This window comes from Amaranthus tricolor, chromosome 4, assembly GCF_026212465.1.
Source record: "Amaranthus tricolor cultivar Red isolate AtriRed21 chromosome 4, ASM2621246v1, whole genome shotgun sequence".
Lineage (NCBI taxonomy): Eukaryota > Viridiplantae > Streptophyta > Magnoliopsida > Caryophyllales > Amaranthaceae > Amaranthus > Amaranthus tricolor.
The window spans coordinates 6754846-6782405 of NC_080050.1; the positions used below are offsets into that span (position 1 = coordinate 6754846).

The following is a 27560-nucleotide window of genomic DNA, read 5'->3' on the forward strand; positions in this document are numbered from 1 at the left end:
CACTGATCATTGTTCCTCGTTCAATCTTCATCGTTCATTCTTCATTGATCATTGATCCTTGTTCATTCTTCATTGTTCATTCTTCATCGTTCATTCTTCATTGATCATTGATCCTTGTTCATTCTTCATCGTTCATTCTTCAATGATCATTGATCCTTGTTTATTCTTAATCGTTCATTCTTCAATGAACTTTGATCCTTGTTCATTCTTCATCGTTCATTCTTCATTGATCATTGATCCTTGTTCATTCTTCATCGTGCATTCTTCATTGATGTTTGATCCTTGTTCATTCTTCATCGTTCATTCTTCATTGATCATTGATCCTTGTTCATTCTTCATCGTTCATTCTTCAATGATCATTGATCCTTGTTTATTCTTAATCGTTCATTCTTCAATGAATTTTGATCCTTGTTCATTCTTCATCGTTCATTATTCATTGATCATTGATCCTTGTTCATTCTTCATCGTGCATTCTTCATTGATGTTTGATCCTTGTTCATTCTTCATCGTTCATTCTTCATTGATCATTGATCCTTGTTCATTCTTAATCGTTCATTCTTTAATGAACATTGATCCTTGGTCATTCTTCATCGTTCATTCTTTATTGATAATCATTGATCCTTGTTCATTCTTCATCGTTCATTCTTTATTGATAATCATTGATCCTTGTTCATTCTTCATCGTTCATTCTTAATTGATCATTGATCCTTGTTCATTCTTTCTCGTGCATTCTTCAATGATCATTGATCCTTGTTCATTCTTAATCGTTCATTCTTCAATGAACATTGAACCTTGTTCATTCTTCATTGATCATTGATCCTTGTTCATTCTTCATCGTTCATTCTTCATTGATCATTGATCCTTGTACATTCTTCATCGTTCATTCTTCAACGATTATTGTTCCTCGTTCAATCTTCATCGTTCATTCTTCATTGATCATTGATTCTTGTTCATTCTTCATTGTTCATTCTTCATCGTTTATTCTTCATTGATCATTGATCCTTGTTCATTCTTCATCGTTCATTCTTCAATGATCATTGATCCTTGTTTATTCTTAATCGTTTATTCTTCAATGAACATTGATCCTTGTTCATTCTTCATCGTTCATTCTTCATTGATCATTGATCCTTGTTCATTCTTCATTGTTCATTCTTCATTAACCATTGATCCTTGTTCATTCTTCAATAAACATTGATCCTTGTTCATTCTTCATCGTTCATTCATCATTGATCATTGATTCCTGTTCATTCGTCATCGTGCATTCTTCATTGATCTTTGATCCTTGTTCATTCTTCATCGTTCATTCTTCATTGATCATTGATCCTTGTTCATTCTTAATCGTTCATTCTTCAATGAACATTGATCATTGTTCATTCTTCATCGTTCATTCTTCATTGATAATCATTGATCCTTGTTCATTCTTCATAGTTCATTCTTAATTGATCATTGATCCTTGTTCATTCCTCATCGTTCATTCTTCATTGACCATTGAACCTTGTTCATTCTTCAATAAACATTGATCCTTGTTCAATTTTCATCGTTCATTCATCATTGATCATTGATCCTTGTTCATTCTTCATCGTGCATTCTTCATTGATCATTGATCCTTGTTCATTCTTCATCGTTCATTCTTCATTGATCATTGATCCTTGTTCATTCATCATTGTTCAATCTTCATTGATCATTGATCCTTGTTCATTCTTCATCGTTCATTCTTCATTGATCATTGATCCTTGTTCATTCATCATTGTTCAATCTTCATTGATCATTGATCCTTGTTCATTCTTCATCGTTCATTCTTCATTGATCATTGATCCTTGTACATTATTCATCGTTCATTCTTCAATGATCATTGTTCCTCGTTCAATCTTCATCGTTCATTCTTCATTGATCATTGATTCTTGTTCATTCTTCATTGTTCATTCTTCATCGTTCATTCTTCATTGATCATTGATCCTTGTTTATTCTTCATCGTTCATTCTTCAATGATCATTGATCCTTGTTTATTCTTAATCGTTTATTCTTCAATGAACATTGACCCTTGTTCATTCTTCATCGTTCATTCTTCATTGATCATTGATCCTTGTTCATTCTTCATTGTTCATTCTTCATTAACCATTGATCCTTGTTCATTCTTCAATAAACATTGATCCTTGTTCATTCTTCAATGATCATTGTTCCTCGTTCAATCTTCATCGTTCGTTCTTCATTGATCATTGATTCTTGTTCATTCTTGATTGTTCATTCTTCATCGTTCATTCTTCATTGATCATTGATCCTTGTTCATTCTACATTGTTCATTCTTCAATTATCATTGATCCTTGTTTATTCTTAATCGTTTATTCTTCAATGAACATTGATCCTTGTTCATTCTTCATTGATCATTGATCCTTGTTCATTCTTCATTGTTCATTCTTCATTAAGCATTGATCCTTGTTCATTCTTCAATAAACATTGATCCTTGTTCATTCTTCATCGTTCATTCATCATTGATCATTGATCCTTGTTCATTCTTCATCGTGCATTCTTCATTGATCTTTGATCCTTGTTCATTCTTCATCGTTCATTCTTCATTGATCATTGATCCTTGTTCATTCTTAATCGTTCATTCTTTAATGAACATTGATCCTTTTTCATTCTTCATCGTTCATTCTTCATTGATAATCATTGATCCTTGTTCATTCTTCATCGTTCATTCTTCAATGATCATTGGTACTTGTTCATTCTTTATCGTTCATTCATCATTGATCATTGATCCTTGTTTATTATTCATCGTTCATTCTTTATTGATCATTGATCCTTGTTCATTCCTCATCGTTCATTCTTCATTGATCATTGATACTTGTTCATTCTTCCTCGTTCATTCTTAAATGATCATTGATCCTTGTTCATTCTTAATCGTTCATTCTTCAATGAACATTGATCCTTGTTCATTCTTCATCATTCATTCTTCGTTGATCATTGATACTTGTTCATTCTTCATCGTTCATTCTTCATTGACCATTGATCCTTGTTCATTCTTGAATAAACATTGATCCTTGTTCATTCTTCGTCGTTCATTAATCATTGATCATTGATCCTTGTTCATTCTTCATCGTGCATTTTGTATTGATCATTGATCCTTTTTCATTCTTCATCGTTCATTCTTCATTGATCATTGATCCTGGTTCATTCTTCATCATTCATTCTTCAATGATCATTGATCCTTGTACATTCTTCATCGTTCATTCTTCACTGATCATTGTTCCTCGTTCAATCTTCATCGTTCATTCTTCATTGATCATTGATCCTTGTTCATTCTTCATTGTTCATTCTTCATCGTTCATTCTTCATTGATCATTGATCCTTGTTCATTCTTCATCGTTCATTCTTCAATGATCATTGATCCTTGTTTATTCTTAATCGTTCATTCTTCAATGAACTTTGATCCTTGTTCATTCTTCATCGTTCATTCTTCATTGATCTTTGATCCTTGTTCATTCTTCATCGTTCATTCTTCATTGATCATTGATCCTTGTTCATTCTTAATCGTTCATTCTTTAATGAACATTGATCCTTTTTCATTCTTCATCGTTCATTCTTCATTGATAATCATTGATCCTTGTTCATTCTTCATCGTTCATTCTTCAATGATCATTGGTACTTGTTCATTCTTTATCGTTCATTCATCATTGATCATTGATCCTTGTTTATTATTCATCGTTCATTCTTTATTGATCATTGATCCTTGTTCATTCCTCATCGTTCATTCTTCATTGATCATTGATACTTGTTCATTCTTCCTCGTTCATTCTTAAATGATCATTGATCCTTGTTCATTCTTAATCGTTCATTCTTTAATGAACATTGATCCTTGTTCATTCTTCATTGTTCAATCTTCATTGATCATTGATGCTTGTTCATTCTTCATCGTTCATTCTTCAATGATCATTGATCCTTGTTCATTCTTAATCGTTCATTCTTCAATGAACATTGATCCTTGTTCATTCTTCATCATTCATTCTTCGTTGATCATTGATACTTGTTCATTCTTCATCGTTCATTCTTCATTGACCATTGATCCTTGTTCATTCTTGAATAAACATTGATCCTTGTTCATTCTTCGTCGTTCATTAATCATTGATCATTGATCCTTGTTCATTCTTCATCGTGCATTTTGTATTGATCATTGATCCTTGTTCATTCTTCATCGTTCATTCTTCATTGATCATTGATCCTGGTTCATTCTTCATCATTCATTCTTCAATGATCATTGATCCTTGTACATTCTTCATCGTTCATTCTTAACTGATCATTGTTCCTCGTTCAATCTTCATCGTTCATTCTTCATTGATCATTGATCCTTGTTCATTCTTCATTGTTCATTCTTCATCGTTCATTCTTCATTGATCATTGATCCTTGTTCATTCTTCATCGTTCATTCTTCAATGATCATTGATCCTTGTTTATTCTTAATCGTTCATTCTTCAATGAACTTTGATCCTTGTTCATTCTTCATCGTTCATTCTTCATTGATCATTGATCCTTGTTCATTCTTCATCGTGCATTCTTCATTGATGTTTGATCCTTGTTCATTCTTCATCGTTCATTCTTCATTGATCATTGATCCTTGTTCATTCTTCATCGTTCATTCTTCAATGATCATTGATCCTTGTTTATTCTTAATCGTTCATTCTTCAATGAACTTTGATCCTTGTTCATTCTTCATCGTTCATTATTCATTGATCATTGATCCTTGTTCATTCTTCATCGTGCATTCTTCATTGATGTTTGATCCTTGTTCATTCTTCATCGTTCATTCTTCATTGATCATTGATCCTTGTTCATTCTTAATCGTTCATTCTTTAATGAACATTGATCCTTGGTCATTCTTCATCGTTCATTCTTTATTGATAATCATTGATCCTTGTTCATTCTTCATCGTTCATTCTTTATTGATAATCATTGATCCTTGTTCATTCTTCATCGTTCATTCTTAATTGATCATTGATCCTTGTTCATTCTTTCTCGTGCATTCTTCAATGATCATTGATCCTTGTTCATTCTTAATCGTTCATTCTTCAATGAACATTGAACCTTGTTCATTCTTCATTGATCATTGATCCTTGTTCATTCTTCATTGTTCATTCTTCATCGTTCATTCTTCATTGATCATTGATCCTTGTTCATTCATCATTGTTCAATCTTCATTGATCATTGATCCTTGTTCATTCTTCATCGTTCATTCTTCATTGATCATTGATCCTTGTACATTCTTCATCGTTCATTCTTCAATGATCATTGTTCCTCGTTCAATCTTCATTGTTCATTCTTCATTGATCATTGATTCTTGTTCATTCTTCATTGTTCATTCTTCATCGTTCATTCTTCATTGATCATTGATCCTTGTTCATTCTTCATCGTTCATTCTTCAATGATCATTGATCCTTGTTTATTCTTAATCGTTTATTCTTCAATGAACATTGACCCTTGTTCATTCTTCATCGTTCATTCTTCATTGATCATTGATCCTTGTTCATTCTTCATTGTTCATTCTTCATTAACCATTGATCCTTGTTCATTCTTCAATAAACATTGATCCTTGTTCATTCTTCAATGATCATTGTTCCTCGTTCAATCTTCATCGTTCGTTCTTCATTGATCATTGATTCTTGTTCATTCTTGATTGTTCATTCTTCATCGTTCATTCTTCATTGATCATTGATCCTTGTTCATTCTTCATTGTTCATTCTTCAATTATCATTGATCCTTGTTTATTCTTAATCGTTTATTCTTCAATGAACATTGATCCTTGTTCATTCTTCATTGATCATTGATCCTTGTTCATTCTTCATTGTTCATTCTTCATTAAGCATTGATCCTTGTTCATTCTTCAATAAACATTGATCCTTGTTCATTCTTCATCGTTCATTCATCATTGATCATTGATCCTTGTTCATTCTTCATCGTGCATTCTTCATTGATCTTTGATCCTTGTTCATTCTTCATCGTTCATTCTTCATTGATCATTGATCCTTGTTCATTCTTAATCGTTCATTCTTTAATGAACATTGATCCTTTTTCATTCTTCATCGTTCATTCTTCATTGATAATCATTGATCCTTGTTCATTCTTCATCGTTCATTCTTAATTGATCATTGATTCTTGTTCATTCCTCATCGTTCATTCTTCATTGATCATTGATCCTTGTTCATTCTTCATCTTTCATTCTTCATTGATCATTTACCCTTGGTCATTCTTCATCGTTCATTCTTCATTGATCATTGATCCTTGTTCATTCTTCATCGTTCATTCTTCATTGACCATTGATCCTTGTTCATTCTTCATCGTTTATTCATTATTGATCATTGATCCTTGTTCATTTTTCATCGTTCATTCTTCATTGATCATTGATCCTTGTTCATTCTTCATCGTTCATTCTTCAATGATCATTGGTACTTGTTCATTCTTTATCGTTCATTCATCATTGATCATTGATCCTTGTTTATTATTCATCGTTCATTCTTTATTGATCATTGATCCTTGTTCATTCCTCATCGTTCATTCTTCATTGATCATTGATACTTGTTCATTCTTCCTCGTTCATTCTTAAATGATCATTGATCCTTGTTCATTCTTAATCGTTCATTCTTTAATGAACATTGATCCTTGTTCATTCTTCATTGTTCAATCTTCATTGATCATTGATGCTTGTTCATTCTTCATCGTTCATTCTTCAATGATCATTGATCCTTGTTCATTCTTAATCGTTCATTCTTCAATGAACATTGATCCTTGTTCATTCTTCATCATTCATTCTTCGTTGATCATTGATACTTGTTCATTCTTCATCGTTCATTCTTCATTCACCATTGATCCTTGTTCATTCTTGAATAAACATTGATCCTTGTTCATTCTTCGTCGTTCATTAATCATTGATCATTGATCCTTGTTCATTCTTCATCGTGCATTTTGTATTGATCATTGATCCTTGTTCATTCTTCATCGTTCATTCTTCATTGATCATTGATCCTGGTTCATTCTTCATCATTCATTCTTCAATGATCATTGATCCTTGTACATTCTTCATCGTTCATTCTTCACTGATCATTGTTCCTCGTTCAATCTTCATCGTTCATTCTTCATTGATCATTGATCCTTGTTCATTCTTCATTGTTCATTCTTCATCGTTCATTCTTCATTGATCATTGATCCTTGTTCATTCTTCATCGTTCATTCTTCAATGATCATTGATCCTTGTTTATTCTTAATCGTTCATTCTTCAATGAACTTTGATCCTTGTTCATTCTTCATCGTTCATTCTTCATTGATCATTGATCCTTGTTCATTCTTCATCGTGCATTCTTCATTGATGTTTGATCCTTGTTCATTCTTCATCGTTCATTCTTCATTGATCATTGATCCTTGTTCATTCTTCATCGTTCATTCTTCAATGATCATTGATCCTTGTTTATTCTTAATCGTTCATTCTTCAATGAACTTTGATCCTTGTTCATTCTTCATCGTTCATTATTCATTGATCATTGATCCTTGTTCATTCTTCATCGTGCATTCTTCATTGATGTTTGATCCTTGTTCATTCTTCATCGTTCATTCTTCATTGATCATTGATCCTTGTTCATTCTTAATCGTTCATTCTTTAATGAACATTGATCCTTGGTCATTCTTCATCGTTCATTCTTTATTGATAATCATTGATCCTTGTTCATTCTTCATCGTTCATTCTTTATTGATAATCATTGATCCTTGTTCATTCTTCATCGTTCATTCTTAATTGATCATTGATCCTTGTTCATTCTTTCTCGTGCATTCTTCAATGATCATTGATCCTTGTTCATTCTTAATCGTTCATTCTTCAATGAACATTGAACCTTGTTCATTCTTCATTGATCATTGATCCTTGTTCATTCTTCATCGTTCATTCTTCATTGATCATTGATCCTTGTACATTCTTCATCGTTCATTCTTCAACGATTATTGTTCCTCGTTCAATCTTCATCGTTCATTCTTCATTGATCATTGATTCTTGTTCATTCTTCATTGTTCATTCTTCATCGTTTATTCTTCATTGATCATTGATCCTTGTTCATTCTTCATCGTTCATTCTTCAATGATCATTGATCCTTGTTTATTCTTAATCGTTTATTCTTCAATGAACATTGATCCTTGTTCATTCTTCATCGTTCATTCTTCATTGATCATTGATCCTTGTTCATTCTTCATTGTTCATTCTTCATTAACCATTGATCCTTGTTCATTCTTCAATAAACATTGATCCTTGTTCATTCTTCATCGTTCATTCATCATTGATCATTGATTCCTGTTCATTCGTCATCGTGCATTCTTCATTGATCTTTGATCCTTGTTCATTCTTCATCGTTCATTCTTCATTGATCATTGATCCTTGTTCATTCTTAATCGTTCATTCTTCAATGAACATTGATCATTGTTCATTCTTCATCGTTCATTCTTCATTGATAATCATTGATCCTTGTTCATTCTTCATAGTTCATTCTTAATTGATCATTGATCCTTGTTCATTCCTCATCGTTCATTCTTCATTGACCATTGAACCTTGTTCATTCTTCAATAAACATTGATCCTTGTTCAATTTTCATCGTTCATTCATCATTGATCATTGATCCTTGTTCATTCTTCATCGTGCATTCTTCATTGATCATTGATCCTTGTTCATTCTTCATCGTTCATTCTTCATTGATCATTGATCCTTGTTCATTCATCATTGTTCAATCTTCATTGATCATTGATCCTTGTTCATTCTTCATCGTTCATTCTTCATTGATCATTGATCCTTGTACATTCTTCATCGTTCATTCTTCAATGATCATTGTTCCTCGTTCAATCTTCATCGTTCATTCTTCATTGATCATTGATTCTTGTTCATTCTTCATCGTTCATTCTTCATTAATCATTGATCCTTGTTCATTCTTCATCGTTCATTCTTCAATGATCATTGACCCTTGTTTATTCTTAATCGTTTATTCTTCAATGAACATTGACCCTTGTTCATTCTTCATCGTTCATTCTTCATTGATCATTGATCCTTGTTCATTCTTCATTGTTCATTCTTCATTAACCATTGATCCTTGTTCATTCTTCAATAAACATTCTTCTTCAATGATCATTGTTCCTCGTTCAATCTTCATCGTTCGTTCTTCATTGATCATTGATTCTTGTTCATTCTTGATTGTTCATTCTTCATCGTTCATTCTTCATTGATCATTGATCCTTGTTCATTCTTCATTGTTCATTCTTCAATTATCATTGATCCTTGTTTATTCTTAATCGTTTATTCTTCAATGAACATTGATCCTGGTTCATTCTTCATTGATCATTGATCCTTGTTCATTCTTCATTGTTCATTCTTCATTAAGCATTGATCCTTGTTCATTCTTCAATAAACATTGATCCTTGTTCATTCTTCATCGTTCATTCATCATTGATCATTGATCCTTGTTCATTCTTCATCGTGCATTCTTCATTGATCTTTGATCTTTGTTCATTCTTCATCGTTCATTCTTCATTGATCATTGATCCTTGTTCATTCTTAATCATTCATTCTTTAATGAACATTGATCCTTTTTCATTCTTCATCGTTCATTCTTCATTGATAATCATTGATCCTTGTTCATTCTTCATCGTTCATTCTTAATTGATCATTGATTCTTGTTCATTCCTCATCGTTCATTCTTCATTGATCATTGATCCTTGTTCATTCTTCATCTTTCATTCTTGATTGATCATTGACCCTTGGTCATTCTTCATCGTTCATTCTTCATTGATCATTGACCCTTGTTCATTCTTCATCGTTCATTCTTCATTGACCATTGATCCTTGTTCATTCTTCAATGAACATTGATCCTTGTTCATTCTGCATTGTTCATTCATCATTGATCATTGATCCTTGTTCATTCTTCATCGTTCATTCTTCATTGACCATTGATCCTTGTCCATTCTTCAATGAACATTGATCCTTGTTCATTCTTCATCGTTTATTCATTATTGATCATTGAACCTTGTTCATTCTTCATCGTTCATTCTTCATTGATCATTGATCCTTATTCAATCTTCATCGTTCATTCTTCAATGATCGTTGGTACTTGTTTATTCTTCATCGTTCATTCTTTATTGATCATTGATCCTTGTTCATTCCTCATCGTTCATTCTTCATTGATCATTGATACTTGTTCATTCTTCCTCGTTCATTCTTCAATGATCATTGACCCTTGTTCATTCTTAATCGTTCATTCTGCAATGAACATTGATCCTTGTTCATTCTTCATTGTTCAATTTTCATTGATCATTGATGCTTGTTCATTCTTCATCGTTCATTCTTCAATGATCATTGATCCTTGTTCATTCTTAATCGTTCATTCTTCAATGAACATTGATCCTTGTTCATTCTTCATCATTCATTCTTCGTTGATCATTGATACTTGTTCATTCTTCATCGTTCATTCTTCATTGACCATTGATCCTTGTTCATTCTTGAATAAACATTGATCCTTGTTCATTCTTCGTCGTTCATTAATCATTGATCATTGATCCTTGTTCATTTTTCATCGTGCATTTTTTATTGATCATTGATCCTTGTTCATTCTTCATCGTTCATTCTTCATTGATCATTGATCCTGGTTCATTCTTCATCATTCATTCTTCAATGATCATTGATCCTTGTACATTCTTCATCGTTCATTCTTCACTGATCATTGTTCCTCGTTCAATCTTCATCGTTCATTCTTCATTGATCATTGATCCTTGTTCATTCTTCATTGTTCATTCTTCATCGTTCATTCTTCATTCATCATTGATCCTTGTTCATTCTTCATCGTTCATTCTTCAATGATCATTGATCCTTGTTTATTCTTAATCGTTCATTCTTCAATGAACTTTGATCCTTGTTCATTCTTCATCGTTCATTCTTCATTGATCATTGATCCTTGTTCATTCTTCATCGTGCATTCTTCGTTGATGTTTGATCCTTGTTCATTCTTCATCGTTCATTCTTCATTGATCATTGATCCTTGTTCATTCTTAATCGTTCATTCTTTAATGAACATTGATCCTTGTTCATTCTTCATCGTTCATTCTTTATTGATAATCATTGATCCTTGTTCATTCTTCATCGTTCATTCTTAATTGATCATTGATCCTTGTTCATTCTTTCTCGTGCATTCTTCAATGATCATTGATCCTTGTTCATTCTTAATCGTTCATTCTTCAATGAACATTGATCCTTGTTCATTCTTCATTGATCATTGATCCTTGTTCATTCTACATCGTTCATTCTTCATTGATCATTGATCCTTGTACATTCTTCATCGTTCATTCTTTAACGATTATTGTTCCTCGTTCAATCTTCATCGTTCATTCTTCATTGATCATTGATTCTTGTTCATTCTTCATTGTTCATTCTTCATCGTTTATTCTTCATTGATCATTGATCCTTGTTCATTCTTCATCGTTCATTCTTCAATGATCATTGATCCTTGTTTATTCTTAATCGTTTATTCTTCAATGAACATTGATCCTTGTTCATTCTTCATCGTTCATTCTTCATTGACCATTGATCCTTGTCCATTCTTCAATGAACATTGATCCTTGTTCATTCTTCATCGTTTATTCATTATTGATCATTGAACCTTGTTCATTCTTCATCGTTCATTCTTCATTGATCATTGATCCTTATTCAATCTTCATCGTTCATTCTTCAATGATCGTTGGTACTTGTTTATTCTTCATCGTTCATTCTTTATTGATCATTGATCCTTGTTCATTCCTCATCGTTCATTCTTCATTGATCATTGATACTTGTTCATTCTTCCTCGTTCATTCTTCAATGATCATTGATCCTTGTTCATTCTTAATCGTTCATTCTGCAATGAACATTGATCCTTGTTCATTCTTCATTGTTCAATTTTCATTGATCATTGATGCTTGTTCATTCTTCATCGTTCATTCTTCAATGATCATTGATCCTTGTTCATTCTTAATCGTTCATTCTTCAATGAACATTGATCCTTGTTCATTCTTCATCATTCATTCTTCGTTGATCATTGATACTTGTTCATTCTTCATCGTTCATTCTTCATTGACCATTGATCCTTGTTCATTCTTGAATAAACATTGATCCTTGTTCATTCTTCGTCGTTCATTAATCATTGATCATTGATCCTTGTTCATTTTTCATCGTGCATTTTTTATTGATCATTGATCCTTGTTCATTCTTCATCGTTCATTCTTCATTGATCATTGATCCTGGTTCATTCTTCATCATTCATTCTTCAATGATCATTGATCCTTGTACATTCTTCATCGTTCATTCTTCACTGATCATTGTTCCTCGTTCAATCTTCATCGTTCATTCTTCATTGATCATTGATCCTTGTTCATTCTTCATTGTTCATTCTTCATCGTTCATTCTTCATTCATCATTGATCCTTGTTCATTCTTCATCGTTCATTCTTCAATGATCATTGATCCTTGTTTATTCTTAATCGTTCATTCTTCAATGAACTTTGATCCTTGTTCATTCTTCATCGTTCATTCTTCATTGATCATTGATCCTTGTTCATTCTTCATCGTGCATTCTTCGTTGATGTTTGATCCTTGTTCATTCTTCATCGTTCATTCTTCATTGATCATTGATCCTTGTTCATTCTTAATCGTTCATTCTTTAATGAACATTGATCCTTGTTCATTCTTCATCGTTCATTCTTTATTGATAATCATTGATCCTTGTTCATTCTTCATCGTTCATTCTTAATTGATCATTGATCCTTGTTCATTCTTTCTCGTGCATTCTTCAATGATCATTGATCCTTGTTCATTCTTAATCGTTCATTCTTCAATGAACATTGATCCTTGTTCATTCTTCATTGATCATTGATCCTTGTTCATTCTACATCGTTCATTCTTCATTGATCATTGATCCTTGTACATTCTTCATCGTTCATTCTTTAACGATTATTGTTCCTCGTTCAATCTTCATCGTTCATTCTTCATTGATCATTGATTCTTGTTCATTCTTCATTGTTCATTCTTCATCGTTTATTCTTCATTGATCATTGATCCTTGTTCATTCTTCATCGTTCATTCTTCAATGATCATTGATCCTTGTTTATTCTTAATCGTTTATTCTTCAATGAACATTGATCCTTGTTCATTCTTCATCGTTCATTCTTCATTGATCATTGATCCTTGTTCATTCTTCATTGTTCATTCTTCATTAACCATTGATCCTTGTTCATTCTTCAATAAACATTGATCCTTGTTCATTCTTCATCGTTCATTCATCATTGATCATTGATTCCTGTTCATTCTTCATCGTGCATTCTTCATTGATCTTTGATCCTTGTTCATTCTTCATCGTTCATTCTTCATTGATCATTGATCCTTGTTCATTCTTAATCGTTCATTCTTCAATGAACATTGATCATTGTTCATTCTTCATCGTTCATTCTTCATCGTTCATTCTTCATTGATAATCATTGATCCTTGTTTATTCTTCATAGTTCATTCTTAATTGATCATTGATCCTTGTTCATTCCTCATCGTTCATTCTTCATTGACCATTGAACCTTGTTCATTCTTCAATAAACATTGATCCTTGTTCAATTTTCATCGTTCATTCATCAATGATCATTGATCCTTGTTCATTCTTCATCGTGCATTCTTCATTGATCATTGATCCTTGTTCATTCTTCATCGTTCATTCTTCATTGATCATTGATCCTTGTTCATTCATCATTGTTCAATCTTCATTGATCATTGATCCTTGTTCATTCTTAATCGTTCATTCTTCAATGAACATTGATCCTTGTTCATTCTTCATCGTTCATTCTTCAATGATCATTGATCCTTGTTCATTCTTCATCGTTCATTCTTCATTGACCATTGATCCTTGTTCATTCTTGAATAAACATTGATCCTTGTTCATTCTTCGTCGTTCATTAATCATTGATCATTGATCCTTGTTCATTTTTCATCGTGCATTTTGTATTGATCATTGATCCTTGTTCATTCTTCATCGTTCATTCTTCATTGATCATTGATCCTGGTTCATTCTTCATCATTCATTCTTCAATGATCATTGATCCTTGTACATTCTTCATCGTTCATTCTTCACTGATCATTGTTCCTCGTTCATTCTTCATTGATCATTGATCCTTGTTCATTCTTCATTGTTCATTCTTCATCGTTCATTCTTCATTGATCATTGATCCTTGTTCATTCTTAATCGTTCATTCTTTAATGAACATTGATCCTTGTTCATTCTTCATCGTTCATTCTTTATTGATAATCATTGATCCTTGTTCATTCTTCATCGTTCATTCTTAATTGATCATTGATCCTTGTTTATTCCTCATCGTTCATTCTTCATTGATCATTGATCCTTGTTCATTCTTTCTCGTGCATTCTTCAATGATCATTGATCCTTGTTCATTCTTAATCGTTCATTCTTCAATGAACATTGATCCTTGTTCATTCTTCATTGTTCAATCTTCATTGATCATTGATCCTTGTTCATTCTTCATCGTTCATTCTTCATTGATCATTGATCCTTGTACATTCTTCATCGTTCATTCTTCAATGATCATTGATCCTTGTTTATTCTTAATCGTTTATTCTTCAATGAACATTGACCCTTGTTCATTCTTCATCGTTCATTCTTCATTGATCATTGATCCTTGTTCATTCTTCATTGTTCATTCTTCATTAACCATTGATCCTTGTTCATTCTTCAATAAACATTGATCCTTGTTCATTCTTCATCATTCATTCATCATTGATCATTGATCCTTGTTCATTCTTCATCGTGCATTCTTCATTGATCTTTGATCTTTGTTCATTATTCATCGTTCATTCTTCATTGATCATTGATCCTTGTTCATTCTTAATCGTTCATTCTTTAATGTTCATTGATCCTTTTTCATTCTTCTTCGTTCATTCTTCATTGATAATCATTGATCCTTGTTCATTCTTCATCGTTCATTTCTAATTGATCATTGATCCTTGTTCATTCCTCATCGTTCATTCTTCATTGATCATTGATTCTTGTTCATTCTTCATCGTGCATTCTTCATTGATCTTTGATCCTTGTTCATTCTTCATCGTTCATTCTTCATTGATCATTGATCCTTGTTCATTCTTAATCGTTCATTCTTCAATGAACATTGATCATTGTTCATTCTTCATCGTTCATTCTTCATTGATAATCATTGATCCTTGTTCATTCTTCATCGTTCATTCTTAATTGATCATTGATCCTTGTTCATTCCTCATCGTTCATTCTTCATTGATGATGCGTGTTTGAGGGTGGGAATTGCTGGGTGTATTGCAGGGATGAAGATAAGACAATTATCTTGATTAAGGGAACACTCAAACACTCAGAAATCCAATGGACAACACACTGACTCACACAAACATGCCAAGAAAGGGTTTCTTGTTTTTCTGATGAAGGTGAACAGAAACCTTAACCGTGTTCTACGAATGGACTAGGATAGGACACAATGCAAGGGCTATGAAGCCTTGATTGCTAGGTGCCTTTGAGAACTCAAACCACTCCGTGATAAGACTTCCCTCCGGCCAAAAGGCTGCTCCGCAACCCTTTGAAGAAGTTTGTAAACAAACTTCAAAATTCAGAAAAATCCTTTTTCTGAAAATAATACCTCAAGTGTATTAAACTCAAATCAATGTACAAGCGTGTTTATTACAATGAGAGCCCATATATTTATAGGCTTTGGGATCTAGACTAGCCGTTACAATTAACTAACAAATACACGTGGCTAATTACTTAAACAAAAACAAACAGAAAGGCTGCAACACTTAGCCAAATTTCTGATATTTATCAATCGGTGACCAGGCCTCCTTTAGCTTGCTCTATTGTCTTCCTGGTGCACTATTAGTAAGAACCTTGGCCCTTGGTGGCTTGGCCCATGTAGAGAGATGCCATTCCAGCCCTCCTTCCGGTCTAAGTGATCCCGGTCTGAACTCAGGCGGTTCACCAAGGTCAGCTGTTTGCTAGGTAGCTCTGTGGCTCTGTTCTTGGAGCCTGTCTGTCCTGTTGGAGCTTGGTTGCTGTTCCTTGTGCTGTTCTTGGCTTCCTTGGTCTTGCTAGTTGTTTTTAGGCCCATAACTGATTGTTGAGGCGTATCCATGGGGGTCTCTTGTGTTCCATGTGCATTTGGCGTAGATGAAAAGTCCAAAGCACTGTCTTGTTCCTTCAGGTCCTTGGTGCTGTTCCCAGTCTTTGATACCATATTTGTATCAATTGACCATTGAACCTTGTTCATTCTTCAATAAACATTGATCCTTGTTCAATTTTCATCGTTCATTCATCATTGATCATTGATCATTGATCCTTGTTCATTCTTCATCGTGCATTCTTCATTGATCATTGATCCTTGTTCATTCTTCATCGTTCATTCTTCATTTATCATTGATCCTTGTTCATTCATCATTGTTCATTCTTCAATGAACATTGATCCTTGTTCATTATTCATCATTCATTCTTCATGGATCATTGATTCTTGTTCATTCTTCATTGTTCATTCTTCATCGTTCATTCTTCATTGATCATTGATCCTTGTTCATTCTTCATCGTTCATTCTTCAATGATCATTGATCCTTGTTTATTCTTAATCGTTTATTCTTCAAAGAACATTGACCCTTGTTCATTCTTCATCGTTCATTCTTCATTGATCATTGATCCTTGTTCATTCTTCATTGTTCATTCTTCATTAACCATTGATCCTTGTTCATTCTTCAATAAACATTGATCCTTGTTCATTCTTCATCGTTCATTCATCATTGATCATTGATCCTTGTTCATTCTTCATCGTGCATTCTTCATTGATCTTTGATCTTTGTTCATTATTCATCGTTCATTCTTCATTGATCACTGATCCTTGTTCATTCTTAATCGTTCATACTTTAATGAACATTGATCCTTTTTCATTCTTCATCGTTCATTCTTCATTGATAATCATTGATCCTTGTACATTCTTCATCGTTCATTTCTAATTGATCATTGATCCTTGTTCATTCCTCATCGTTCATTCTTCATTGATCATTGATCCTTGTTCATTCTTCATCTTTCATTCTTCATTGATCATTGACCCTTGGTCATTCTTCATCCTTCATTCTTCATTGATCATTGATCCTTGTTCATTCTTCATCGTTCATTCTTCATTGACCATTGATCCTTGTTCATTCTTCAATGAACATTGATCCTTGTTCATTCTTCATCGTTCATTCATCATAGATCATTAATCCTTGTTCGTTCTTCATCATTCATTCTTCATTGACCATTGATCCTTGTTCATTCTTCAATGAACATTGATCCTTGTTCATTCTTCATTGTTCATTCATCATTGATCATTGATCCTTGTTCATTCTTCATCGTTCATTCTTCATTGACCATTGATCCTTGTCCATTCTTCAATGAACATTGATCCTTGTTCATTCTTCATCGTGCATTCATTATTGATCATTGATCCTTGTTCATTCTTCATCGTTCATTCTTCATTGATCATTGATCCTTGTTCATTCTTCTTTGATCATTGATCCTTGTTCATTCTTCATCGTTCATTCTTCAATGATCATTGGTACTTGTTCATTCTTCATCTTTCATTCTTTATTGATCATTGATGCTTGTTCATTCTTCTTCGTTCATTCTTCATTGATCATTGATCCTTGTTCATTCTTCATTGTTCATTCTTCAATGATCATTGATCCTTGTTCATTCTTCATCGTTCATTCTTCAATGATCATTGATCCTTGTTTATTCTTAATCGTTTATTCTTCAATGAACATTGATCCTTGTTCATTTTTCATCGTTCATTCTTCGTTGATCATTGATCCTTGTTCATTCTTCATTGTTCATTCTTCATTAACCATTGATCCTTGTTCATTCTTCAATAGACATTGATCCTTGTTTATTCTTCATCGTTCATTCATCATTGATCATTGATCCTTGTTCATTCTTCATCGTGCATTCTTCATTGTTCTTTGACCCTTGTTCATTCTTCATCGTTCATTCTTCATTGATCATTGATCCTTATTCATTCTTAATCGTTCATTCTTTAATGAACATTGATCCTTTTTCATTCTTCATCGTTCATTCTTCATTGATAATCATTGATCCTTGTTCATTCTTCATCGTTCATTCTTAATTGATCATTGATCCTTGTTCATTCCTCATCGTTCATTCTTCATTCATCATTGATCCTTGTTCATTCTTTCTCGTTCATTCTTCAATGATCATTCATCCTTGTTCATTCTTAATAGTTCATTCTTCAATGAACATTGTTCCTTGTTCATTCTTCATTGTTCATTCTTCATTGATCATTGATACTTTTTCATTCTTCATCGTTCATTCTTCATTGACCATTGATCCTTGTTCATTCTTCAATAAACATTGATCCTTGTTCATTCTTAATTGTTTATTCTTCAATGAACATTGATCCTTGTTCATTCTTCATCGTTCATTCTTCATTGATCATTGATACTTTTTCATTCTTCATCGTTCATTCTTCATTGACCATTGATCCTTGTTCATTCTTCAATAAACATTGATCCTTGTTCATTCTTCGTCGTTCATTCATCATTGATCATTGATCCTAGTTCATTCTTCATCGTGCATTCTTCATTGATCATTGATCCTTGTTCATTCTTGATGCAAAACAAAGACTGAATATGGTCTTTGTTATGCAAAGATCAATGTGGGATCAAGAGATTATCCAATTACTCACGCACAATCCTAAGTCACTCGATGCAAATGGGTTTAGAACACTCAGAACGATCAAGAAGGTGGTTCTTGATTTTCTGATGTCTGCACTAGTGGACGTTGTTCCACTCCATTACAACCTTCTACAGAAACTCAAAGCAAGGAGGATGATTCCTTGCCTTGTGTGATTCCCTGAGAATATAGGTTTGCTTGAAAACCTATGAATTCTCCGGCCAAAGATGAACCTCCTTGGAACAAGTTTACAAACAAACTCAAAAACAATCAAACACTTTGTCTGAAAATGAAACTCTGATTTTTATTATCAATATGCAACATGAAAAACAAATACATCAATGTCAAACGTATTTATAGAGTTTTACATCTCAAAAATTAGCCATTACAAGGCTTGACTAAAATACGTGGCAATTAACTAACAAAACAGAAAATTAAAACAAAGGCCAACACTTAGCCAAAAACTGCATGTCCCTTTTCTTCTGACCAGGCCTCCTTCAGCCTATCCTAGGGCCTTCTTGGTGGTTTGTTAGCAGAACCCTAGGGCCTCTATGGCTTGGCCCATGTAAGGAGATGTCACTGATGCCTTCACCTTGATCCAGGTCATCCTGGTTTGGGCTCAGTAATGTCAGCAAGGTCCGCTGGTCGTCAGAATCACCTGTTGTTCTGTTCTTGCATTCTGTGGCCTTGTTTGTGTTCATGATGTTGGTTTTTGTGATGCTTTGGCTTTCCTCAGCTTCCTTAAGTCTTTGTAGATCCCTTTTTGTCGTGTCCAAGGTGTCTTTGCTGATTTTCCTTGTCTCTTGGTCATTTGGTGCAGAGGAACAGTCACCAGTACCTTCATGTTCCTGTTCCTTTGTTGGATCCTTGTTCTTTGATGCCTTTGCATCAACTCCTCCCTCTTGGGGGAGAATTGTCCTCAATTCTTGGACTGGTTGATGCAGTGTCAGGTCTCCTATGTTGAAGATAGGAGAGATGTTGAAGTCTGCAGGCAGCTGGATCTCAAAGGCATTGCTCCCAATTTTCTTTGACACTTGATAAGGGCCTATGGCTCTGGGCTGCAACTTGTTTTTTCTGAGGTGTGGAAAACGTTTTTTTCTTAAGTAGACCCATACTTGATCACCTTCCTGGATTGGTTGCCTTGCTCTCAGGTGTTTGTCAGCTTGTTTCTTGTATTTCCTGTTGGTCTCTTCCAGGTTTGCATGGACTTGCTTGTGAATCTCTTCCATTTGCTTGATTAAATCTGCAGCTTCCTCTGTTTTGCTGTCACATATAGGCAGGTCAATCAGAGATATAGGAAGTAATGGGTTAGTGCCATACACACACTCAAATGGGGTGTGTTTTGTGGCACGACTTGGAGACCTGTTATAAGCAAATTCCGCATAGCATAACTTTAAATCCCATTCCCTAATGTTCTTGGTCACCAATGACCTTAGGAGGGTGCCTAAAGTTCTGTTGGTCACCTCTGTTTGACCATCAGTCTGAGGATGATAGGCTGTACTAAACAACAGCTTAGTGCCTAACATCTTCCACAAGGTTTTCCAAAAGTGACTCAAAAATTTGCTGTCTCTGTCAGAAACAATGGACTTGGGTATACCATGCAGTCTAACAACCTCTGTAAAATACAACTTAGCTATATGTTGTGCATCATCAGCTTTGGTACATGCTATGAAGTGTGACATCTTGGAGAACCTATCTACTACTACCATAATAGCATCCTTTCCTCTTCTTGTTTTAGGTAAGGCTACCATGAAATCCATACTAATGTGTTCCCATGGTTTGTTAGCTATGGGTAAGGGTAGATACTCTCCCTTGTGAAAAGTCACTTTGGCCTTCAGACAGGTTTCACACCTTAATATGTGTTTGCCTACTGTTCCAAGCATTCTTGGCCAATAAAAATGTTTAGCAAGCATGTCAAGGGTCTTCTGAATGCCAAAATGGCCAGCTATGCTACCCTCATGCACCTCCTTCACCAACACTGTTCTCAGTGGTAGTTTAGGGATGCATAGTTTGTTTCCTTTGAACAAATATCCCTGATGAATATTAAACAGTCCCTGTGGTGTGGTTTCACATGATTTATATATGTCAGCAAAGTCAGGACAGGTCTGATATTGGTCCTTAATGAACTCAAAACCCAAAATCTTGGCACCTAATATACCCAGCATGTTGTACTTCCTGCTAAGGGCATCAGCAATGATGTTGGTCTTGCCCACCTTGTACTTAGCTGAAAAATCAAAGGTTTGCATGAATTCTACCCACCTAGCATGCCTACTACTCAACTTATGTTGACTGTTTATATATTTCAAGGATTCATGGTCAGTATGCAGGATGAATGGTTGAATTCTTAAGTAGTGGGACCAATGGTCTAAAGCTCTTATGATAGCATAGAACTCCTTGTCATAGGTGGAGTAATTAAGCCTACTATTGTTAAGCTTTTCACTGAAAAATGCCACTGGTCTACCTTCTTGAACAAGCACTGCCCCAATTCCCATACCACTGGCATCACATTCTAACTCAAAGGGTTTAGTGAAATCAGGTAGCTTGAGAATGGGAGCACTACACATCATACTTTTAAGGGTTTCAAAGGCCTGCTGTGCCTTGGGTGTCCAGGTAAACTTCCCCTATTTCGTGCACTCTGTTATGGGTGCCATAACAGAGCTGAAGCCCCTGATAAACCTCCTATAGAAGGAGGCCAGCCCATGAAAAGACCTAATTTGTGTGAGTGTTGTGGGTGTGGGCCACTCCTGTATGGCTTGGACTTTTATTGGGTCTACCTTGACTCCCTCCTTGCCCACAATATACCCTAAGAAGCTAACCTCAGGCAGTAAGAAATTACATTTTTCAAGCTTTGCATACAACCTCTGTTTCCTTAGAACTTCAAATAGTTGTTGGAGGTGGTCTAGATGGGCTGCTATATCCTTGCTGTAGATGAGTATGTCATCTAGGTAAACAACTATAAACTTCCCTAGGAAAGGTCTCAAAATCTCATTCATCAGGCGCATAAAAGTGCTAGGAGCACCTGTCAAACCAAAGGGCATAACAAGCCACTCATACAGCCCATACTTGGTTTTGAAGGCTGTTTTCCACTCATCCCCTGTTTTCATCCTGATTTGGTGGTATCCACTCCTGAGATCCACCTTGCTAAACCATTGAGAACCCCCTAATTCATCCAATATGTCATCAATCTTAGGTATAGGGAACCTATACTTGATGGTTATGTTGTTTACACTACGACTATCAATACACATTCTCCATGTGCCATCCTTCTTAGGCACAAGTAGAGTGGGTACTGCACAAGGACTCAAACTCTCCCTGACATAGCCCCTCTTTATCAAATCCTCTACCTGTCTCTGTAATTCTTGGGCCTCTTTGGGATTAGTCCTATAAGCAGGCTTGTTAGGAAGACTAGCCCCAGGTAGTAAGTCAATTTGGTGTTCCACCCCCCTGAATGGTGGTAATCCAGGTGGTAGCTCAGTGGGAAACACATCCTTATATTGTTCTAATAGTCTAGCCATTTCAGCAAATATAGGTGTAGGATCTTGTACTTCTTTGGTAACTAACAAATACAGCTCTTCTGTTCCCTGCACTTCCCTTTCACACTCTTTTCTATTCATCAACTGCACATGTTCCTTAGAGGGCTTAGGTGGCACTACTCTGTGTGGGGGCAGGGGTAAAAATTCTTTCCTCTTCCCATTGTGTCTAATAGTGTAAGTGTTGTCATAACCATTGTGTATGGCTCTCTTGTCATATTGCCAGGGTCTACCTAGCAAGAGGTGGCATGCATCCATATCTAAGACATCACACAAAACTTCATCCTCATATGTTCCCAAAGTCAAGACTACTGGGCACTGATGTTTTACTGAACCACTAGCCTTGGTGTCTAACCATTTCATTTTATAAGGATTAGGGTGAGCCTTAGTCTTTAGGTGTAACTCCTCCACTAACTGCTTACTGACACAATTTGCCTCACTCCCACTATCAATAATCAACTCACACACCTTCCCCTGTATTTTACATTTTGTTTGGAAGATATTCTCTCTTTGGTCTGATTTTTTACTCAAGGGTGTGTTGTGAAAGCTCCTTCTAATAATGAGGTTCAAGTGCTCTTCCTCAGGGGGAATTTTTTCCAGCTCTCCCTCTCCTTCCTCCTCAGAATCTCCTTCAAAAGGGCGCCAGTTTCCCTGCTCATCTCTTATAAATGTACCATCACCATCACTTAGGCTGGGAGGGTCTAACTCTTCCTCCTGCCCATTCTTTAACACCAGGAGTCTCTTAGGGTTAGTGTTTTGCCTAATGTCAGTCCATTCTTTCATGGTAAACGCCCTTGCATTGGGACAATCCCTCTTATAGTGTCCCCTCCCATTGCATTTAAAACAAATGATGTCCTGTGGCTTAGTGTTTGACTCTGTTCTGGGGGTAGCAGGTTTAGGTCCAGAGGGTGGTAACTCCTTTCTAGGCATGGTCACAGCACTAGTGTTCCTTGGGGTATAGGTCCTGTTGTTCCTCATTTGGGGGTTTGCTGCCTTGTGTTGTCTCTCAATCTCCATGGCTATAGAGGTAGCAAGTTGTAGTGTAAGGTCAGGTGTATTCATCAACCTTTCCCTAAATTCTTCCCTTAATCCAGCTATGAACTTTCCTACTTTATTTTCCTCTGGTTCATGAAGGTCACAAAGGTGATACAATCTCTCCCATTCATTCAGGTAGTCCTCTACTGACCTAGTTCCCTGTTTCATAGCATACAACTGTACAATCAGTTGCTGCTTGTACGTGGCTGGGACATATCTCCTCTTCATTTGCTTCCTGAGTTTGTCCCAAGTGCTAATCCTATTCCTTTCTTCCCTAAATCTTTGTTTTTGAATGCTTTCTAACCAAACTGCAGCTGATTTGGTTAGTTTGATCTTGGCAATCTTAAATTGTTGGTTTGGGGGTGTTTCTTTAAATTCAAAGTATTCTCCCATTCTTCTCTCCCATTCCAGGTACTTAGAGGGGTCATGTGATATGCCATCAAACTCAGGAAGATCGATTTTAATGGTCCGATCCTCATATGGTCGACAATTAGGGTTTGGTATTGGTGGTCTGTTGTTCTGATTATCGATCCCTAAATGTGCGAACAACCTATCCAATTTATCCTCAATAGCTTCAAACCTATCATCCCTTTCCATGGTCTCTAAGTCACAACAGCTAGATAACCAGCACAGAATAATCCCAAGTTTTTCAAATATCGAACAAGAAAAATCGCTAAATTCAGAGAACAAATCGTGTCCAGATACAAAAAGAATGATGTAATGAATTGCAAATCTGAAATGACAATTAAAAATGAATTCAAAGTAAAGGAAGACACTCTCTGAACGTTGTAGGAATGGAAATGCACAAATCTCCAATTCTTTCGTTTTGTAATCGCCTTCAGACTCCCTCTTCAAAATAACCCAGAACAAATGACCAGTTCTTCAAAATGTCCTTCTGATATACTCTTCTCTGTCCCTTACGTGAATTGGCTCTGATACCAAGTTGATGCAAAACAAAGACTGAATATGGTCTTTGTTATGCAAAGATCAATGTGGGATCAAGAGATTATCCAATTACTCACGCACAATCCTAAATCACTCGATGCAAAGGGGTTTAGAACACTCAGAACGATCAAGAAGGTGGTTCTTGATTTTCTGATGTCTGCACTAGTGGACGTTGTTCCACTCCTTTACAACCTTCTACAGAAACTCAAAGCAAGGAGGATGATTCCTTGCCTTGTGTGATTCCCTGAGAATATAGGTTTGCTTGAAAACCTATGAATTCTCCGGCCAAAGATGAACCTCCTTGGAACAAGTTTGCAAACAAACTCAAAAACAATCAAACACTTTGTCTGAAAATGAAACTCTGATTTTTATTATCAATATGCAACATGAAAAACAAATACATCAATGTCAAACGTATTTATAGAGTTTTACATCTCAAAAATTAGCCGTTACAAGGCTTGACTAAAATACGTGGCAATTAACTAACAAAACAGAAAATTAAAACAAAGGCCAACACTTAGCCAAAAACTGCATGTCCCTTTTCTTCTGACCAGGCCTCCTTCAGCCTATCCTAGGGCCTTCTTGGTGGTTTGTTAGCAGAACCCTAGGGCCTCTATGGCTTGGCCCATGTAAGGAGATGTCACTGATGCCTTCACCTTGATCCAGGTCATCCTGGTTTGGGCTCAGTAATGTCAGCAAGGTCCGCTGGTCGTCAGAATCACCTGTTGTTCTGTTCTTGCATTCTGTGGCCTTGTTTGTGTTCATGATGTTGGTTTTTGTGATGCTTTGGCTTTCCTCAGCTTCCTTAAGTCTTTGTAGATCCCTTTTTGTCGTGTCCAAGGTGTCTTTGCTGATTTTCCTTGTCTCTTGGTCATTTGGTGCAGAGGAACAGTCACCAGTACCTTCATGTTCCTGTTCCTTTGTTGGATCCTTGTTCTTTGATGCCTTTGCATCAATTCTTCATCGTTCTTTCTTCATTGATCATTGATCCTTGTTCATTCTTCATCGTTCATTCTTCATTTACCATTGATCCTTGTTCATGCTTGAAAAAGAATTGATCCTTGTTCATTCTTCGTCGTTCATTCATCATTGATCATTGATCCTTGTTCATTCTTCATCGTGCATTCTTCATTGATCATTGATCCTTGTTCATTCTTCATCGTTCTTTCTTCATTGATCATTGATCCTTGTTCATTCTTCATCTTTCATTCTTCATTGATCATTGACCCTTGGTCATTCTTCATCCTTCATTCTTCATTGATCATTGATCCTTGTTCATTCTTCATCGTTCATTCTTCATTGACCATTGATCCTTGTTCATTCTTCAATGAACATTGATCCTTGTTCATTCTTCATCGTTCATTCATCATAGATCATTGATCCTTGTTCATTCTTCATCATTCATTCTTCATTGACCATTGATTCTTGTTCATTCTTCAATGAACATTGATCCTTGTTCATTCTTCATTGTTCATTCATCATTGATCATTGATCCTTGTTCATTCTTCATCGTTCATTCTTCATTGACCATTGATCCTTGTCCATTCTTCAATGAACATTGATCCTTGTTCATTCTTCATCGTGCATTCATTATTGATCATTGATCCTTGTTCATTCTTCATCGTTCATTCTTCATTGATCATTGATCCTTGTTCATTCATCATTGTTCATTCTTCAATGAACATTGATCCTTGTTCATTATTCATCATTCATTCTTCATTGATCATTGATTCTTGTTCATTCTTCATTGTTCATTCTTCATCGTTCATTCTTCATTGATCATTGATCCTTGTTCATTCTTCATCGTTCATTCTTCAATGATCATTGATCCTTGTTTATTCTTAATCGTTTATTCTTCAATGAACATTGACCCTTGTTCATTCTTCATCGTTCATTCTTCATTGATCATTGATCCTTGTTCATTCTTCATTGTTCATTCTTCATTAACCATTGATCCTTGTTCATTATTCAATAAACATTGATCCTTGTTCATTCTTCATCGTTCATTCATCATTGATCATTGATCCTTGTTCATTCTTCATCGTGCATTCTTCATTGATCTTTGATCTTTGTTCATTATTCATCGTTCATTCTTCATTGATCACTGATCCTTGTTCATTCTTAATCGTTCATTCTTTAATGAACATTGATCCTTTTTCATTCTTCATCGTTCATTCTTCATTGATAATCATTGATCCTTGTACATTCTTCATCGTTCATTTCTAATTGATCATTGATCCTTGTTCATTCCTCATCGTTCATTCTTCATTGATCATTGATCCTTGTTCATTCTTCATCTTTCATTCTTCATTGATCATTGACCCTTGGTCATTCTTCATCCTTCATTCTTCATTGATCATTGATCCTTGTTCATTCTTCATCGTTCATTCTTCATTGACCATTGATCCTTGTTCATTCTTCAATGAACATTGATCCTTGTTCATTCTTCATCGTTCATTCATCATAGATCATTGATCCTTGTTCGTTCTTCATCATTCATTCTTCATTGACCATTGATCCTTGTTCATTCTTCAATGAACATTGATCCTTGTTCATTCTTCATTGTTCATTCATCATTGATCATTGATCCTTGTTCATTCTTCATCGTTCATTCTTCATTGACCATTGATCCTTGTCCATTCTTCAATGAACATTGATCCTTGTTCATTCTTCATCGTGCATTCATTATTGATCATTGATCCTTGTTCATTCTTCATCGTTCATTCTTCATTGATCATTGATCCTTGTTCATTCTTCTTTGATCATTGATCCTTGTTCATTCTTCATCGTTCATTCTTCAATGATCATTGGTACTTGTTCATTCTTCATCTTTCATTCTTTATTGATCATTGATGCTTGTTCATTCTTCATCGTTCATTCTTCATTGATCATTGATCCTTGTTCATTCTTCATTGTTCATTCTTAAATGATCATTGATCCTTGTTCATTCTTCATCGTTCATTCTTCAATGATCATTGATCCTTGTTTATTCTTAATCGTTTATTCTTCAATGAACATTGATCCTTGTTCATTTTTCATCGTTCATTCTTCATTGATCATTGATCCTTGTTCATTCTTCATTGTTCATTCTTCATTAACCATTGATCCTTGTTCATTCTTCAATAGACATTGATCCTTGTTCATTCTTCATCGTTCATTCATCATTGATCATTGATCCTTGTTCATTCTTCATCGTGCATTCTTCATTGATCTTTGACCCTTGTTCATTCTTCATCGTTCATTCTTCATTGATCATTGATCCTTATTCATTCTTAATCGTTCATTCT

The 27560-nt window shown here is 34.8% G+C and overlaps 1 protein-coding gene across 1 annotated transcript; it reads right to left on the minus strand.

The window, feature by feature from the left end:
• Nucleotides 1-21384: 21384 nt before the first annotated feature.
• On the minus strand, nt 21385-23925 carry LOC130810676 (uncharacterized). Its single transcript, XM_057676817.1, has one exon. The coding sequence runs from the start codon at nt 23923-23925 to the stop codon at nt 21385-21387; it is 2541 nt and encodes an 846-aa protein (XP_057532800.1).
• Nucleotides 23926-27560: the final 3635 nt, after the last annotated feature.

Coding starts and splice junctions, on each gene's coding strand:
- LOC130810676 (XM_057676817.1), bottom strand. CDS start 23,925: ATGGAAAGGGATGATAGGTTTGAAGCTATTGAGGATAAATTGGATAGG.